We start from the raw sequence: 20,868 nt of genomic DNA on the forward strand, positions 1-20,868 counted from the left end.
ATGTTTAATATAATGTCTAAACTTCGTTTCATAGGAGGCATTGTAATTAAGACCACTCACTTTTGCCAATGGCATCTAGTTATTGACTGGGCTACCCAATTATATACACTATATTGATAAAAAGTATTTGGACACTTGACCATTACACCAACAGGGACTATAATGATATTATATTCAAATACATATACTATAATATGGAGTTGGTCCCCCTTTTGCAGCATTAACAGCTTCCACTCTTCTTGGAAGGCTTTTCACAAGATGTTGGAGTGTTTCTGTAGGAATTTGTGCCCATTCATTCCGTAGAGCATTTATGAGGTCAGGCACTGATGTTGGTCGAGAAGGCCTGGCTCGCAATCTCCATTCCAGTTCATCCCAAAGGTGTTCGATGGGGTTGAGGTCAGGGTTCTGTGCGGGCCAGTCAAGTTCTTCCACACCAAACTCATCAAACCATGTCTTTGTAGTCCTTGCTTTGTGCACTGGGGCACGGTCATGTTGGAATAGAAAAGGGCCTTCCCCAAACTGTTGCCACAAAGTTGGAAGCATAGCATTGTCCAAAGTGACTTGCTATGGCATAAGGGTTGCCCTTCACTGGAGATAAGGGCCCTAACCCAAACCCTGAGAAACATACCATTATTCCTCCTCCACCAAACTTCACAGTTGGCATAGTACAGTCAGACAGATAACGTTCTCACAGCATCCGCCAAACCCAGACTCGCCCATCTGACTGCCAAACAGAGAAGCGTGATTCGTCACGCCAAAGAACATGTTTCCACTGCTCCACAGTCCAGTGTCAGTGTACTTCACACCACTCCATCCGACGCTTGGCATTGGTCTTGGTGACTTGAGGCTTGCATGCAGCTGTTCGGCCATGGAAACCCATTACATTAAGCTCCCGACGCACAGTTTTTGTGCTTACATTAATGCTAGTGGAAGTTCAGAACTTTTCAGCTATGGAATCAGCAAAGCGTTGGCGACTTTTACGCACCATGCGCCTTAGCAGTCGTTGACTCCACTCTGTGATTTTATGTGGTCTTCTACTTTGTGGCTGAGTTGCTGTTGTTCCTAAAGGCTTCCACTTTCTAATAATATCACTTACAGCTGACTGTGGAATATCCAGCAGAGATGAAATGTCATGAACCGTCTTATTGCAAAGGTGTCATCCTATCACAATACCGCGCTTGAAATCACTGAGCTCTTCAGAACGACACATTTTGTATCACAAATGTTTGCAAATGGAGACTGCATAGCTAGGTGCTTGATTTTATACACCTCTGACAATGGGTCTGATTGAAACACCTCAATTCAATAATAAACAGGTGTGGACAAATACTTTTGTCCAAATAGTGTATATGCGTGAGGGACATATAATGAAGGTGGTGGTGGTTAGGAAGGTGGATATAGACTTCTCAGGGAAACGGTATTAGGGGATTTATAAAAGTGAATGTAGTTTAGGGCTGGTTATGATTATTTGTAGTCTTTGGTCTTTTGAGGTACATGAAAAAATAATGCTAATAAATTACTGGAAGGTAAGTTGAAAGAGAAAATGTAGTAAGAAAATATTGTAGAAGACATTAGGCAAATAAAATAGTATCCTACTTACAATATGCAACAGCTTGAGGACATCCACAAATCTGTTCAATAAAAAAAATAATTAATAAACTGAAAAACCACTGACATAATGAAAGTATATAATTGTCTAAAAACAATAAATGTCTGAAAACTTACACTTTCTCTGAGCTCATGATCTCCTTGGCAATGTAATAAACCTTTGACTTCGGTCGTGGCCTTGTTGTCTGAATGTAAGATTGCACATGTTAAAATCGAGGCAGCTTTACAACGTACAACCATCTGCGTGTTGTTTTTAAATGCTACAACACATAAGTAACGAAAAAACAAAACAAAATAGAGGACACAACTAAACAAAAAGTACCAGTGTACTATAGTACAGAACAACCACTGTATTTTGCACATTTGCACTTTCAAATATGTTAAAAGTGCCTGTTTAAGGTTAGGATAACAGATGTCTAACATAGATAATATCATGTTAATGTCCGTGTCTCCAATGACTTCATCAGGATGTGTCAAATTAAATGGAGAATCCCATATTGTATCCGCACCCATCCGTACAGTGTTCAGTGTGTGAGCCCTTGGGAAGTGACCATTACTGGTATTGGCAAGGGTGAGCTTCTCTAAAACTTCAGAGACATGAGACCCCTTGTCGGTCTGATAGCTGTGTTAAGCCAGGTGCATCTGTAAAATAAATCTTTTGCCCTAGATGAATGAAGTAAAGAGCAGCCTACCATAGATGGTAGTACCACTACTACTTTAATATTGTATATAAATTATTAAACAAAATACCCAATCAGAAAAAAAGAAATAAAAACAAAAACACAACAAGAAAGTACATTACTTCTACGTTCATCATTTCAAAGTTTACTCCTATATCAGACAACATTACTCACACTTTGCTTTTCTTTTCATGAATAGAAAATGTTTTTTGTTGTTCTTTAATAGTTCCACATGTAAAAAAAAAAAGCCTTTTTCTGAACGAAAGTGTTGCAAAAGTGAAGAGGACTTTGTGTGATCATGTTGTGGGTTTTCTGGAACTGGGCCACAGGGACGGATATAACAGCTGTCAGCTGTGTTATAGTTTGTTATTCCATTGAAATACATGTGGATATCTCAATTGGATTGTTTTGATTTTTTCAGATTATGTTATATTCCTGCACATAATCTAAACATAACAAAAAAAAACACTCAAATAATTACAGTTATGAATAATTAAAAACAAATATCACTTTAATTGTATGAAAAGAAATTTTAGGAAGTTGGCAGGTAAGTGTGGCGGTTTGTGGAATCATAACTATTATTTGCGCAAATAACTGAATCAATATAGTGATAGGTGCCGTCTGCCTGGACAGTGGGCGTCAACCATCAGTTTGCGGAAATGGTCGTTTGAGAACAGGCTACACCCTATACAAACTTGTCACTCCTCCTACTTGACACTTTCCGGATACAATATGGAATTCTCCATTTAATTTGACACATCCTGATGAAGTCATTGGAGAAACTGACATTAACATGACGTTATCTATTTTAGATATCTTTTATCCTAACCTTAAACAGACACTTTTAACCACTATTAGGTGGTTCTATAAGGTCACTATTAAGTGGCTTTCTGGTGTGTTTAACATTTGATGAATAATCAAGTCAAATATAACATTTCAGTTCCTCTTTCTGAAGTTCAAGTCTTTACTGAGCGAAGAGATCAGTTCCAATTTAGATATTCATGTGGGTGATCAAACTGGACAGATCCAGCTACTCAGCACTCAAGTCTGTAATGCTCTAGATATAGTTAAAAGCATTCATTATGTACCACAGTTCTACATACCGATTCGTATTCCAAGTTATCAAGATCGGCTTTGCTAGAATCTGAGCTGAAGTCATCTTCATCTGAGCTATTGATAATTTCCTCTTCATCAGACTGAACATTACCCAAGTCATCATCAGGATCGTCTTGGGACACCTCACTAGAAATGACAATAAAAAGCAGAAAATTGAATGCAAGTGGCTGGCACGAATTTGGTTTTATTCTTTTACTTAATATTGCTATATTGAGGAATTAACATAAATTGTTTAGTAAATAATCAAAGCAAAGAAAGGCAATCCTCATATTTTCTAAAACTAATATATAACTGGAAGGACCATACTAACTTTTTTTTCCAGGAGATAAAACACTCATCGTGTTGAGTTATAAAGAAAAAAAATAAAATAAAAAAATAATAGAAAAAGTCATAGTAAGGGCATACTTGATGTTTCTAAGAAAAACACTTTTCAACTACATAGAATGTAAGTTCCATATTGGTTCTGATTTCCCAGGTCTGGAGATGGTGAGAGCTTTCATCTCTTAGTCAGCAGAGAGTATGCTTCTAGTGGATAGACAGTGTTTGCTTCTTCTTCCACAACTGTGGCTTGGATTGTGGAACCATGTAGGATAGGTATTAGGCTAGTGCTCTTGTTACATCTTGTGGAGTGTCTTACTGAGGAAGAGGTGGTACTACTCCCTCACTCTTCTTCAATAGTTGAATACCCTACTTTGAATTTATTTATTTTTTTTATAAATTCTTTATTTATTCGAAAGAGGGTTTACAAAGATGCAAAACACCGAATAAAACAGTATAAATGTGAAGAGTTTCTTAAAATGCATTGGTAATATGTCAAAAAATATGCAAGATCTGTATAATAGTATTCTAACCAAAGATGCTTGCACTGATATGAATAACAAAAAGAGGAAACCTTGAGGTTTGTTTGTTGTTTTTTTTCCCGTTGAAACCACATACATATAACATGACAGAGAGAAGGGTACAAAACAAGAGCGGGGGGAAAGAAAGAAAGAATAGGGGCAACACATGAGGAAAGAGAGGTAAGGAAGAGAGGGGAGAATTTGAGAAACTCTTCGGGTCCTCTTCTGATAATCTCACTGGGCATATGGATATCTGGTATATTGCCTATATATACAATCGAGAGGATAATCAGCCTCTCAGACCAAAGCAAAATATAGATAAAAGTAGAAAGGTAAAGTGAGTATGTCTTTTTTATTTATTTATTTTTTCAATTTAATTTATATTATATAGGGGGTAAAGGAGTTGACGTTATATATGTTTCTCTCAGGCTATCAGAGCGGTAGTACAAAAAGAGTTTTCAAATTCTTCTGTTTCCCTAAACTCCAACTATCTAAACCAAGTGGCTGTGAAATCAGAATATTTATAATTTTTATCACTTACAGAAAAAATAATATCATCCATAGACATGTAATACTCCACTCTGGTAATCCAATCCTTAACTGAAGGTGGGGATCGGGATCTCCAATGTGCAGGTACAACCGCTCTGGCTGCATTATTTAAATGTTTTAAGAGTGATTTCTTGTATTTAGATGAAGGAATATTAGAAAAGGACAGGAGCCAAAAACCTGAATCCTCAGGGACCTCATATCCAACAATAATCTTAGAGAGCCAAATAACTTCGCCCCAAAAGGGGGTGATTCTTGGACATTCCCACCATATATGCACCAAAGCCAAAAGCATCATTACATCTCTAGCCCAATGAGGACATATGAGGGTGGTATTTATGTAGTGTAGAGGGGCACTTGTGCTACCTGGTCAGGAGTTTATAGTGCATTTCAACAACCAAGGCATTCAAAGAGCAGCTCTGGGTATTTTGAGATCTTGGGCCATGAGGTTTATGATATGTAAGGTGCTAGGTCGCGCTCCCATGGTCCCGTGTGGGATGGAGTTGACTGAAATATATCATTCATTAGGATCCCTACTTTGATTTTAATGTCAGTTTGCTCTTTTGCTGTATTTCTGACCGAGCTTGTTGCTTAGTCTGAACAACCTGTGAAATTACACACTAACCACAACTCTGTTGCTGGGTGACCATAGCAGAAGCAATGGTCAGGCCTTTTTAAACCTGGTAGTCCTGTGCATAGTTGCAGGTTATAGCTGCAGCCATGCTGTTCCATCCTGTTGCTTTGTATTATAACTAGGTTTTGATCCTGCTCTTTGACACAGTCTTTTCGGCTTGCTGCCTGCCCTGACCTTGGCTTTGGATACTGGTCACTCTTCTTACTGTCTTCTACTCTGCTAGTCCCCTGTCCTGAAACCACCTGCTGAACTGCATCCTTCTTCTGAGTTCTACACATATAAACTACAATCAATGATTCTGACACTTTAATTTTTTCCATATTGTCTCTCAAATATACTTTACCCTGCTATTAGTGTCAAGGGGCCCACTTCACAGAGAAGATACTACTACTACTACTACTACTACTACTACTACTACTACTACAAGCTTAAGTCCTGGAGTGCAGCAGAGTACTGGTGGGCATATTGAGCACTAAGCGAAAAGGGGCTGTTAGAGGTGAACACCAAAGGCAGTCAGTTTAGTTCTAGTACCATATTCCATTTCAGACCCTGGCCTCACAATACCTTAGTGCAGAATTCTATATCTTTTTGGATCTTGCTGTAACCTACCAGAATTCCTTCCTATGCATGAGCTTCACATTTGGCACACTTATCTTTTGGAACATGTTCATAGTCTTTGCTTCCAAAATGTTCTAAAACACTGCAGCCAAGACTGTTATGGTTGCTTCACCAACATAGGTTGCTGGTGTATCTAGTTACTTTGCTTGCTCTTACAGAGAGCACGGTACCTTTATGTCTGCTATACCATTATTTTATGGGTTGTATGGTACTGTCCGGAACAAAATCCTGTTCTTTTACAAGATGGATTGTGTCTTATCACTTGTGTATCCAGTACCATTTTCGGCACATTTTATCTTTGGCATCCTGCTAAAATTGTTCCTTGACCAACATTATTCTGTGTTTCTCTGATAATTCATCCTTGTTGTGAAGTAGGTAGACTATTACTGTGTATCTTGACTGAGGTATCAATGTTCACTGGTTAACAGACATCCACGTGTATCAAGTCTAGAAGCTGTTTTGTGGAAAAGATTCCCTTATTTTGCACAATTTGAACATCATTGATGCTAAAAAATAATAATAAAAAAATGGTACTTTGATCTTTTTTTATATTACTTGAGCTAATTGTGTGGGAGTGGAATAGGCTATGCCTACTGTGTTAATTCCATATATACCTTCCCTTATTATCAGCATCTTCACTTTATTTTTCAGAAAGCACAATGTTAACTTCATTCAGTTGCTATTAACAACTATTGTCTTCAGCACATAACCAATTAGCTGCTGATAATTCAGGACACTGTCCAGACATGAAGTTAAAACATATATTTTTATAAAAGAGCAAATCTCACAAGCTCCTTCTTACTCTACAATAACACACAGCTCAACAAACTTTCAATTTTCCTATCTTGTATGCCTTTTTATTTTTACTATTAACTTCAAAATACCACAACACACATTACAGTTGTTGACACACTAGATACATGATAAACATTAGTCTAACATTAACGCACATTGTAGAAGATCTATTAATATGTATCATGCCACTGACACTGTGGATTTGAAATACTCTTTGAACAATCACTTTTTACCAAAATTATAATGAACATGTATTTATAAGTTATCAAAGCTGTAACAGAACTGAAACAATATTGTAAATAAACATTGAAACTAAATATCAATTATTCATTATTGCTTTCTGAGAATTACTACCATGCATGTCAATGTACACACCATATGATGGAGTGGCACAGTAGAATGGTAGCCAGTTGCAAGGAGAACCCAATACATATATATTAGTTTATAAAAAAAAAAAAAAAAAAACAAAAAAACAACCTTAACTGTAGTTTCCCCTAATAGGAAGCCTCCCCCAGATAATAATGTATGTAGAATATACTATGTACACACAGGGCTGGGCTGGGCAGGAGGGGGGCATGTGCCCCCTGGGCAGGCCGTCCGAAATCCATTTTGGGCTGCCTGGTGGTCTAGTGAAGATGCGGTGCAGGCAGCCTATGCAGTCCGTGCATAGGTGGCCGCCTAGCATACTAGTTATTGCGTCTGTGTCATCCATCCATAAAATATTATACAGCTTGTAGTACAATATACTATTAATGAATGATGCGGCCACATTGAATAGTATGCGATGCGGCCGCCTATGCATGGACTGCATAGGCGGCCTGCATCGCTCAGGAGCCCTGTAGCACCAAATTACCCTCTTCTTCACTGACTGCTGGGTGTGATGTCATCAACTGCTGGGAAGAAAACAAGAAACAAACAGAAAAAAAGAAGAGGACCATAGGAAGGTAAATTAGAATTGTGTAAAGGGGGACAATGTTATGAGGGGCACAGTAATGATGTAGGACAATGTAATGAGGGGCACAGTAATGATGTGGGACAATGTAATGAGGGTCACAGTAATGATGTGGGACAATGTAATGAGGGGCACAGTGGGATGCAGGGGTCAGTAGTGTAATGAAAGGGGAACATACATACATACATACATACATACATATCCCATTATAATTGTCTGTAAAAAAAAAAGAAGAAAAAAGGTGCTGTAGGGAGAGGATGTAAAAAGTCAGATGCTGCATAAAGTGAGGTTTGGTTTTTGTTGCATCATTTATTTTCATTATTTAAGGTTTATCATTTATAGTAATAAAGTAACACTAAAATAGCCTCTTTTTATATTGATAAATATATATTGTACTGAAAACCACCCTTTAAGGATGGGCCGCTAATTATGGGCCAGTGATGTGTGCTTGTCCCCTGGGCTAAAGTCTGTCAGTGAGCCCCTGTGCACACAAAGAACATGTGGAGTCCTCCTAAATGGAATATAAATATGACAACTGTACTTATAGCTCAAGTCATATTTAATTTATCTTCAATCGGGGGAATATTAAAATGGTGAAAAACAGTTACACCACTCTGCAAATCAAACAGTAATTAATATTCTAACATTAATTTGTGACAGCTGTTTCACTAACACTGCGTGTGTGAGCTAATATAATAACAGCACGCATGCATGAAATCAGTGGCCATTCAAACAACTCAAGTCTTGTATTACTAGTTAGTATTATGGTTCCTTAGAGTATTCCTGGGCACACCCCTATTATAGCAGATCAAGGACATTTTGCGTGCTGTTGCTTTCTCTGCTTCTTGATATATGTACCGGGAAGGTAGTTTCTGAATACAACTGTTGTAACCAGTGGTAGTCCATTTCCCGACTACTATTACACCGACACTACTTACCTCTACACCGTGATGACAAAAGTGCCATTTCCTGCATCTTCAGAGTCAGCTTTTTCAACAGTCGGCCACTTGATCCACCGAGTGGCAATGCCAGTACCCGGTGGCTGGACAATGTACAAGGATTACCACAAAGCACTGTCCAGCCACGTACTGGCATTGGCCACTTAACAGCACTAACAATACTGTCACTTTTACCACTGACGTCATTCCTGTACACCAGCCACTCGATCTGTGGAATTTTTTCAAAGTCAGCTTTTTCAACAGTCGGGGAGATGTATATGTAGGTGTCAGGAATGGCACTTTCATCATCATGGTGTAGGGCTAAGTAGTGTCGGCCTTATCACCTACGGTATTTAGTACCTAACCCATTGTAACACATGGTTATTTGACTTACTGTCACTTTTCTGTCAACTTGAACCAGTCTGGCCACTCTCTTTTGACCTCTCTCATTAACAAGATGTTTATTTTTTGCCCACAGAACTGTCACTCACTGGATGTTTTTGTTTTGCTCTCTATTCTCTGTAAACTGTAGAGACTCTTGTGTGTGAAAATCCCAGGAGATCAGCAGTTGTTGAGATACTCAATCTACCCACTCTGGCACCAACAATCATTCCATGGTCAAAATCAGTTATATCACATGTCTTCCACTGCTGGCGTTTGTTCTGAACAGCCACTGGACCTCTTGACAATATCTGCATGCTTTTATGCACTGAGTTACTTCCACGTGATTGGGTGATTAGTTATTTGCAATACTAGCATTAAAGAGCAGGTGTACAGGTATACCTAATAAGTGCCACTAAGTGTAGATATGTGTGTATCATGTGTTATATTATATATAAACAATGCAGTCAAGATTTCACACCATTGCAAACATTGGAAAACTATTTCAAGGGTGGTTATATTTATGTAAGCTCTGCTAAGTTTATATGGCCTTTCAATTGCCAACATGTTCATTGGAGATAATTCTGATACAGCTCTAATGTAAAAGTAATGTTAAAATATTTGACTACAAACATTCTTACTATATAAAGAGAATGAAAAATTAAGTACTTATGGTTTTTCCAAATATAGGAGCGCTGGTAAATTCTATACACTTTAATAAACATTCTTGACCAATAACACACAAGGCATTAGCACAGATTATAGCATTCTATATATAGAGCACCATTAACAGTAGTTATGAGCACTCCCCTGAGAGAGCCAACAATAATAATATTTGTGGGAACTGCAGCTTCCAAAACAAGAGAAGTGATACTGGCCAGGTAGTGGAAATGCATAACAAAGGGACATTGCAGGAAGAGAGCGGGCTGGATTTTTGCTTCTTTAAGTGGCAAAACTATGGGCTCCACCTCAAGCCTCAAAAGCAGATGTAGTTTGCTAAATGTCAATTATTAACAAAAATTGCTCCCACCTCATCCCAAGTGGCAGAACCCATGTCCGGTATCTTTGCATTTCCTGATGATCTCATCCTTCCCTAGAGCTATTAACAGTCTCTTCTCCAGGGCTTGACGTCCTGGAGAAGTTAGAGTAAATAAAACACTCACTGCAGTGTGTCGATAAATCAGATTGGATGTCTGCCACCAACACATTTCACATAGCAATACTGCAGGAATGCGTATCCAGGAATCCCTTTTCTTTCACAAGTATCATAAAGCTGACCACATCCTATTACTCAATTTTTAAATAAAGTGGAACTCTGAAACAAAATCACATATTATATAAATGTGTGTCATTGTTCATCAAGATGTCCATAGCGGTTTATAAATTGATACATCTTAATGAATTTATTCACAGTGTTTACTAATTAATAATTCCTGGGATACAGACCCAAGTTTATTAGTAAATTTGATTTGTTCAATGAGCACCTTAAATAGGCATGTGTGCGTAATCATATATGATCTATAGCAGAAACAGACAACCAGTAACTATTTAGTTTATTTTATTTTTACATTTGCAAAAACTGGTACATCACCAAAAATATTAATTTCTATTGATGGGCAGCTCGGTGGCTGATTGGTTAGCACTTCTGCCTCACAGCATTGGGGTCATGAGTTTGATTCCAGACCATGGCCTTATCTGTGTGGAGTTTGTATATTCTCCCTGTGTTTGTGTGGGTTTCCTCCAGGTGCTCCGATTTCCTCCCACACTCCAAAAACATACTGGCTACTAACAAATTGACCCTAGTTTCTCTCTGTCTGTGTATGTGTGTTAGGGAATTTAAAATGTAAGCTCCAATAGGGCAGGGACTGATGTGAGCGAGTTCTCTGTACAGCGCTGCGGAATTAGTAGCACTATATAAATAGCTGCTGATAATGTGATAAAACACCAATTAACGCAATTGAGTAGCCCCAGGTACATAGCAAAAAGCAGGATGATTTGGAATACACCTGACAACATCAGCAGAGTTGTCCTAATGTCAGACTATTCCCTAACTAGCCCATTTGGCTAGTAATGTAACACACCAGAGATAGATATCCCTATTAATTTCAATGGGCCTTTCTACATAAAATGCACATGCTGGAAACCTTAATTAACAAACACTATAAAATATATGGGAAAATCTTTGAGATTTGTTAAACATCACTGGATAAATATTTTTTTTTAAATCGATTGAAACAATCACTGCTTAACAGATTTGGGACAAATAAATATAATTTTGTTTTTCCTGGACATCTAGCAATTTTGATTTATTGAAAAAGGTTTGAAAATTATCCTTCTTTAGACTCCCTTGCTCAAAGACCTAAATTTACTAACTAATAATCACTTGAAATTGTCAAGCAGATCCACCAAGTGTAGTGTTCAACAGTTACTTTCATCACCACCATTAAATAACTTATGTCATTTAATTTGTTTTTATTATTAATATTATTATACTTATTACTATCATAGAGCATAATCAGTTTGGATGCACCGGCTCAGCAGCAAGGTGCCCCTGGAGAATAATCAAATTCTGACAATTATACATAACAACCAAGGTTACAAGTAGGCCTAAAATGAGGCAATATGAGGCAGATGTCAAAGGCAGCAAGTTTTTTGAGGGCATCAAATGGAGGGAATGAATTTAAACAATTTTCTTATTGCAAAATTCTAAATGAGTGTTATCTACCCAATTGGTAGATTGCAATTTGTGTATTCTAATATTAAAGCAATATTCAAAGTACACACATCTCATACAAAATGTTTCTGGTACTTTGTATAATAGATGAGAAAGGCACCTTTTTATTTGCCGCCTCAGGCAACTAAAACACATTTAGAAAGATGGCGTGTCTAGGCAATGCAGGGAATATATTAACAGGCCATGAGTATAATTCATGTTAGAGAAAAAGATCAAAAGGAAAGTAACAGACAAGTCACAAAATAAAAAAAAAATAAACTGTGTACAGAAAAGTGCAATCAAAAGCTCAAAAATATTTTACATTACATAATGTTTAGTCAAGTCACAATTCACAGTTGTGCAAAGGGTTGCAAACCTTTTTAGAAATTATTTATGTTCACACCAATGAATACCCCCTCCAGTAACTGTGTAACAATGTGCTCTTTCAAGATGATGTAAATTGCCATTGCGTGCAAGTTATACATTAATCTCATGTGCTGTCGTTATGGCTTGTGATATGCATATCACATAAAACCATAGCTATGAATATAAAATTCATGTTATGTATGACATGTGATTTTTTCCCCCCCTGATCTGCTCGAGGACATAATTGGTATAAATGAACTGTCATATTGTTATCATAAATGTAAAAAGAAAAAAAAAATAATTAGAAACTATGAGCCCAAAAAAAAAAAGTCCAAAGATGATCTTGGAAATTTTGTATAGTATAGATAAAACACTGTTCACTTTATATATAAAAACAAAAACGAATAAAAAACAAAACAAAACACAACAACTTTCCCTCGCTCATCCCCCCTCCGATTTCTGTACTTTTTCCTCTGTGCTCCCAACACAAAGTCCTCACAATCCCTAACTGCACTTAATAGAATCAATATATAGTAAACTGAAATAATTAAGCCCCTAGTTAAATTGAAATAAGTAAATAATTTCATTAGTCAACACTCATTTTATTGGCAACCATAATTTGATTTTGGGTGCCAATTCCAAATAGGAAAGTGGCTCTAAATTTTTAAATAATTGGTTCCCCATTGAAAAAAATAAAAATATAATGGTCAGACAGAGTCTACTTACAAATCGCACTGAAATTATCTCAAATCATAGAAAAGTAAACATATGAAATACATAATGGCATTTTATTCAGTATAATAACAGATAAACATTGTAACCTGATTTTGGTAATTACAATTAATGCATAGCAAAACGCTGTTTGTCTTGATAACCCACATGAAAGAAAAATCATTCAATCACGTTAGAATCTCCAGCAATAGTCAGCCATTATATGTCTGTCCCATCTGCATTATTACCTTTCCTCCATCACCTTTATATCTTGATGAAACCTCTCCCCTTGTTCCTCATTCCAAGATTATTCAGAAATCTGTGTAAGTGGCTATGGAGGAGTGATCATATTACTACCCACATTTTTAAAGTTTGTGAGCATGTTTTGCACCAGTCCTTCATAATTGTCTGCTTTGTGGTTACCCAAGAAGTTCTTGACAAGTGAGACATAACTGCACCAGGCAGAAGCTTCAACAACATTCATTCATTTTGTGAAATGAATCCTTGATAAGTTTACGGATTTGAGCGCCATCAAAGATTCCAGCTTTTAGTTTTTGCATACTTAATCCAGGGATCGATCAACAAATGTATTTGAAGCAATTGCTATCTTTGTCCAAGGCCTTAACAAATTGTTTCATTAGTCCCAGCTTGATGTGGAGTGGTGAGAGAATGATTTGTTCCCCCTATCTAGCAATGGCTCGTTAATGATGTTCACTGCACTTACAGTCATGTTTTCTCTTGAAGGCCACATCACTTTTTCCAATGATCCTGCATTTTGTTGAGTATTACAGGGTGTGGTTCTTTTTATTTATTTATTTCAAATAAAATTATTTTTCAAACGAGATGTTTTATTTACATTTTGTCTAGGTGCACTACAGGTCCCAGCTGGGTGCCAGAGCATGCTGGCAGTTGTGGTTCCCCAAGTGCCAGCATGTCCTGTCAGCCATGGGTAAGCTGGTGCTTGTAGTACTACAAGTGTAGTACTATAGTGCCACCAGCACAAGCTGGCAGAACTTAGTGCTGGTATGTGTACAATCAGGGGGGCACCATGCTTTTTGTCCCCCCGACATTTTGGTGTCGACAGTCTGATCATCGACAGACGGACTACCTCCTACTATGTGTTATGATGGTTATTTGTCCAGTCCTGAATACTGCTGTTAAGGACAACTGGTGGGCCAATTATTGCATTAAAGTAGTATTTTGCCATTTAACATGAGGTCTACTTATTTAGTAACTACAGTCACATGGCATATGCTGTAATGAGCAGAGTGCTTTGGAATGCCCCTCTGTGCTCTGTCTGCTCTGCGTACTGTACAATCCCTTCCTTCTCCCAACTTTTTTTTCACATGACATACTGAGAGCTGTGAGTCTGTGTCTGTGTGACTGGCAGCCATACTTTGCGCCCTCCAGAGAGATTTTGTAAATAATGCTTTACTATTGCTTGCAGTCATTCAAATAACCAACTATAATTATGTGATCAGAGAGCTTTAGTAATTAGGTAAAATGGAAACCTGTCCAAGGCCCTTTTTGAGATTGAACTTATATTCAAGAGCACTGCTGTCAAAAGTAGCAAATGGAACATTAAGAGGGCCAATGGTAGAAAGTGATCCCCTCCACAGGGTTGAAAATTATTATTATATGTGTATATCCAGATCTTTTGCCCACTTTGCATTAACTGTAAATCAACTATAGCAATCCTCCCAAACGGTTCCTATAATCTCAATGCTTCATCTGTATGCTAACATAAACTACTGTGCTTTAAACTAGACCATTTTCCACATTAAACTACAGATACAAAGAAGCTCCTGTGGCCCAACCATTCTGAGACACTGGTGTGTTTGGTTAATTAGGTTTATTACATATAACAAAGTTACAATGCGGAAACTCTTTGTATCCATATCTAATAAAGAGCTATTAGGAGCCCCCAAAAATAATTAGTTCTCCATCAACGGGACCAAGTGACTGCTAAAAAGCATAAAGCAGTTCTACATTTAGCAGATGTTTCCTCTCATGAGATCAGTTCACCCATTGTGAACTTGGGTTATTGGGTGAGCATCAAATTTGATCTTTTAAAGAGGAGAAATGATACAAAAAAGACCATCTGTCACCACTATAGCCTCTAAAGTACGATATAGAACAATCAATAAAAGTCATATATAAGAGTAAAATGTACATTGTGTAGAATTGCCATACATGCCATCAGGGGTCTGGATAAATATAAGTGATATTTTAATTTGTACATAGATGGACATAAATCTGAAAAATACCTAGTGACTCTTAATTGCAAATTCCCACAAACTCATCTATTCAAATCGGAACAAACCTATAGTATACTGCATAATATATATAAACCGTTATTATGCAAAAGGACATCAGGGGAAAAATCATCATCAAACACCAAAAAAAAACTAAATTTATCTGACAGCCTCATGGTCTCCAGTGACATTGCACAGCAATGATCCCAGCTTGGGATACCAGGGAAAGTGGTCTCTTAAATAAAATATAAAAAAAAAAAAAAATCAGTAATTCCCCTATTGAAAAACCAAATGAAGCCTCAGTGTTTTCATATACATTGTATTTGCGAATACTAAAAAAAATGTGTTGCTTGATAACATCAATCAATGAATATCTCTAATAAAACAGACATATTTAGGATTGGTGAGGAACAACAATAGTTTAAAATTATTCAACCAGAATTGGATGTGCTTAGTTTGTCAAATACAACCCTCTAGAAGAGTAATTAATATAAGTAAGAGGTGTGGTATAGATGATGGTAGTGAAGCAAACTAAATATAAAATGTTCTCAATACAATATATAATGTGAAATGAGAATCATGTTTTTTTAGTAAATATTTTATTATTGTAGTTACATATTTACTTTAAATTGAATATGTATTATTTCCCTTAACAGCACTAAATGCAATCAAAATCCCATATGAAGATGGGCTAATAAATGGTGTCAAAAATCTATGTAAACACTGTAGAAAACATAGTTCTCTTTGGAATAAAGTCAGACGCAGAGCTTCCTGAATGGCACAGCAGGACAAGCTGGCAGAGAGGAAACTTACAGTACACTTGGGATCCAACACAAAATGTATTAATCTAAAGTCAAATAAAAGAATGAGGAAGCCGGCAAGAGAGGAGAAACATGAGAAAGCTTAAAGTGTAGAAACACAACACGATATCTAGATGTTTAATGCCAAAGCCAAATAGCCAGATTACTTCCAGATCACACTGGGATTATAACTGGATCATCATCAGTAATTATGTTCACTTTTGAGTCACACATATGGAACTGGACCAATATCTCACATGATATCACAAACATTGGATACAAAAACATACATTTTGAGTAGATACAACTGAATCAAATGCATAGACCTAAGTTTATCTGTTGTGCAACAATAACAACTAAATCTGCCTATAACATAAGGTTGTCTGACGGCACAATAGAGTATTAGAGACATCAGGATTAGGTTTTGGGAAAGACAGGAAATAGAACGATCCTAAAATCAGCTGGTAAAGAAAATACATATTTGTTTTATTAAATCTAAACTTGTATTGTGTGCCTGTCCCTTAACAGCCATGAACTGTGTGGTCTCACATTTATTGGGTATATTAGGTTCAATCATACCAGTAGATCAGCTCTACACTGATTGGTGGATAGTACTGGCCATTCATCACAATAAATGGAGGTCCCACAAACTGTTTGGCGAGTTGAATAGGACATTACTGGCTAATAATGAAGTGACTGGCAACTATTCCAGACAGATCATAACTGGCTAGTATTGCCCTGTCTTTTGGAGATTATTATTTAATGTATGGAATTTTAACATATCAGAGGGCAGCACTTTCAATAATGCCCTGACATTTCATTATATTTTTCTATTACTCTATGAGACATTATGGCTCCCCTCTGATGGAAGTTCAAAGTCTAAATGGGCCTAAAGTAATGTATAAAAGTATAGCAATGGTACTACTTTTTTCTTAAAATAATTTTCTATGGTAAAGGGGGGGGGGGGGGCGGAGGGTCATACTAAAATTTTGCATGGGGCCCACAGAAATCTACGTACGGCATTAATTTCATGGATACGAGAATTGTCATGTTGCACCAAATGCATTGTTCTTTCAGCACCCTGCAATGGATGCTGATATTCTCTGTGATGTAAACTCATTCACTGCCTTAATCTGACCATGAAGACCGAGAAGAGTCAGTTAAATTAAGATAGGATTTTCTGTGTCATTGATTTTAGACTTTCAACATTGCCTTTCTAATAAAATTGAGTGCGTGTGGAACAATACATGGGTTGTTTGCAATGCTGCTTTACTGCAGTACTACTTCTGTGTTGGCACTATTGTCATTAATTACATCACATGCCAACTTGACCTGGGAAGTAACCAAAGGCCTATTTCCTGTTAGCAAAGCTCGGCAATCTTACGGTGACCTGAGAATGAAAAATGTTCTAAAAATATTTGCTGAAAGACGGTGTATAGAAGATGAAGGAGAAAGATGAAGGAGATTGAAGTTTTCACAAGTGGTACTAATATAATTTATTAAAAAATAATTACTAAATGAGATATATTAAAGTTGGATAAAAGGCTCTCTATTTTTATGTCTGAAAATTCATATAGCATTGTACAGTTTTACACAATTTATCATGAACATGTACACTTATTTTGACATCTAAACAAAAAGAAGAATCTTACAAAACCTAGAATGGAATGAAGAAAGGGAGAGTACATAGAAGTCTTACCTTTGGCATGCATGAATATGCACTGAAGAATTAGTAGCTTCATTTGGGTCTTCCACCTCATAAATTGTTGCATCACATTCATTCAAGTCTGACACTAACGTGAATGGCAAGTTTTCATATTCTGGGATTTCTTCATAGTGACAAACATTTTCGTATTCAGGAATATCAGCATGTGATGTATCCACTGAAGGAGCCACTTGTGGCCTTTGTGTTGAAAGACCATTCTCATCTAAAGACAGTGAGGTTGGGTTATTAACAATATTGATCTCATTCTTGTTTTTCTGTCTTTTTCTGGTTGAAGGACTGAAAGAATCAACAGAATTTTCCTTTGCTGGTTTCATCTTTTTCTCTAACGTCGGAGATGCAGAGTGTCCTGTACAAGAGAATATATCCGACGTGGCACCGTCTGCTGACAGACTACCCCGAGACAGAAATCTCTGAAAGTCGCTTTTTATTATACAGACAGACAATTTCAGGTTAAGGAACTTCTTTAGGGAGTTTTTTTTAGGACTGTCATTTGTGGGGTTTTCTATTCTTTCCATATCAGCAGAGGACAAAGACTTAGCCCTAGGCTTGGTGATGGGGCCTGGGGTTCCATTACTTGAAGAAGTCTTTAATGATTCCGGACTCCCGAAAAAAGGTAAAATGGGGTGATGCAACTTCCAGGCTGGTTTTTCAGAAGATGGTAATTGTTTGGGAGCCTTCCCTTCATGCCTTGCAGTACCATATGAAGTACCCTCATAAATCTTCTCCTCTGAAACAGCCTTTTTGAGCAGGCCAGCTGCAGGTAAGCTATATCTCTGTGGCTTCTTTGGAGCGACTTTTGGGGAATTTCCAGTCACCACATTGTGAGCATCATTTTTTTCTGTGGCTGCATTTCTTATAGGCAACTGCTGTTCATAAATAAGTTTCAATTGTTTCGGTAAACTCATGGACTGTGCACTACACCTTTTAAAGCTGCTATTTTCTTCAGGTATAGATATTCTTGCATTATCTGTTTCTGTATCAAGTGAAGTCAATGCCATATTTGAATTGACATGTACATCTCCATTTCTATTTCCGCTACCATCATCATAAACACAATTTGTAACCTGTGGGTCCTTTAGGTCTGGGATATTAGCTGCAGAGCATGTATTAGTTCCATTTTGTCCATGTTCAAGATTTGTTTGTGAAAGTCTATCTGAAGATACATGGTCTTCATTACTGTCTGCAGCTCCGTCCACACAATCTTGCCGCACTAGACATTGTGTGCGCAGCTTCCGTGGTTTCGGAACTGGAAGGGATTTATGTGGTGGTGGAGCCCGTGGTAGAAGTCTAGATCTTTCACTGTCTTCTGTAGCTAAAGTTTCATGACTAAGCGATAAGCCATTGCATTTTTTCACATTGTCCGTGGTTTCAAGATCGGAATGGGACAGAATAACACTCTGGGAAAGAAGAGAAGGACAGTCGATTGATTTGCTACAATTTTTTGTGTTATTTATAAATCCATCAGAGTCTGAGAGAGACCCATCAGAACTAGCAGTAACTTTGTAACCACCTGTCTTATTGTCAGAGTTTTCTTCTTTGCAGATATGACCATTGACAAACACATTTGGAGTCAAATCATCCTTGGCCTTGCCTTCCAAAATACTGGCCTTCAAAATAACTTGGTTTGCTTTTGGCAGTTGTGCCTGTTGACTGCAAGGCTTTCGTTTTCCTCTTATGCATGGAATTGGCTGCTCACACAGTTTCTTATTTTCTAAATTTTCAAGCTGTTCTATTGCCTTTTGGGTTTTCTGGAAGCAGTCCCCATTACCAAGCTTGTGGCTACAGTCACTATTGCAGGAGCATGGTAAAATGATATAACTGGAATTGTCATTGTTGGCTGATGTTTCATGGTTACAAATTAAGTTTTCAGAGGAAGAGCCTTTGTGTTCATCTGTGCTTAGACTATTTAATTTTAAAGAACTACTTGGCCTGTCTTCAGGAACAGATGAACTTTTAAGAACCTTTGGCTTCGGAGCAATTGTTGGTTTTGATTTCTTTGAAACTAGTACCACTCTGGACTGGACTTTGTCTGGCTTGGGTGCTATGGGTGGTGGGCTAGGTTTCTGGCCCGGTACATGTTTTGGTTTAGGGGCTACTGGAGGCTTCTTAATATCTGCTGGGGAAAAATAACAACATTAGTATCATTTTTTTCAATCTGAACCATGGTATTTAGTAACAAAAAAGCTACAACAGAAAACAATGTAAAGGTAAACAAGCTGGATGTACTATATGCACTTTTTCTCAACTGTGCTGCTGAACAGAACCAGTAAGAAAAAAAACATTTGAAGATTCAACAGTCATTGCCTTCAGCGCTCAACCAGCACTCATTTCATTTCATTAGTGGGTACTTCCCTACAGCTACATATTATTTATGATATCACCATGTTAGCCTACTAAATCTGGTGACATATGCATCACTTCTGCTGATCTTGTGGCCAAACTGGACAGGATCAGGGCATTCTGGCTTACACTAAACCTTTTAGTGCAGTCAGGAGATGAATGCACACAGACCAAATGCAGTCACTTTCTAACAAAATAACCAATAATGATTCTATTAATTTCAATGGGACGATTATCGGGTAACAGATGTAGTAATACCAGGCCAATTGCCCGATATGACTGTGGGGTTGGCCAGCATAAAGGGTACCATTTTTCCATAGTGAAATTAGAAAATATACTGTTTATGGCATAATTATTACAAACTAGTATTTGTGATACTTATTTTGAAAAATCAGTCAACATAATAATAATAAATGAAATGCCATTGTTTTTTTATACTTCAATTATATATATTTAAAACAAAAAAACTTTTGTTAGTCACCAATGGTTAGATACTACATTTATAAAAAAGAAAATAAACAAATTTACCAAATATGCATCAAGGGTGATTTTAAGGGAGGTCATGTGGGGTTGGTAAACGTTATATGGGCAGATCACGCAAAAGTTACTTTTACAAACACTACAGTCTTCATGTACATTATTGAAATGTAATAGATGGAGTTAAAAATAATAACAGTAAAACCACCGATTTGCAAAGCCAATGAACAGCTTGATGAACTTTGTGAGAAGAAAAAAAACTTAACAAATATTTAACAGTAAGCGGATATGTGGAAGGATGTGAGTCAAAGTATCCTACAAGTGACTTCAGAAATCACAAATGCTATTTTTACTGCAATGGGATGGATAACTG

The 20,868-nt window shown here is 37.2% G+C and overlaps 1 protein-coding gene across 2 annotated transcripts in view; it reads right to left on the bottom strand.

Annotated features, from left to right (window-relative positions):
- Positions 1–20,868, bottom strand: part of FGD6 (FYVE, RhoGEF and PH domain containing 6) — a 75,423-nt gene that overhangs the window by 29,809 nt on the left and 24,746 nt on the right. Inside the window, exons 2-5 of one of the 2 annotated variants that reach the window (XM_075209413.1) lie at positions 17,652–19,791; positions 3,392–3,530; positions 1,726–1,793; positions 1,601–1,631 (exon numbers count right to left, since the gene is read on the bottom strand). In XM_075209413.1, coding sequence (XP_075065514.1) covers positions 1,601–1,631; positions 1,726–1,793; positions 3,392–3,530; positions 17,652–19,791 — 2,378 coding nt within the window. Of the gene's footprint in view, positions 1–1,600; positions 1,632–1,725; positions 1,794–3,391; positions 3,531–17,651; positions 19,795–20,868 lie in introns of both variants that reach the window. The other variant, XM_075209412.1, reaches the window with a different exon arrangement.

This window comes from Mixophyes fleayi, chromosome 4, assembly GCF_038048845.1.
Source record: "Mixophyes fleayi isolate aMixFle1 chromosome 4, aMixFle1.hap1, whole genome shotgun sequence".
NCBI lineage: Eukaryota > Metazoa > Chordata > Amphibia > Anura > Limnodynastidae > Mixophyes > Mixophyes fleayi.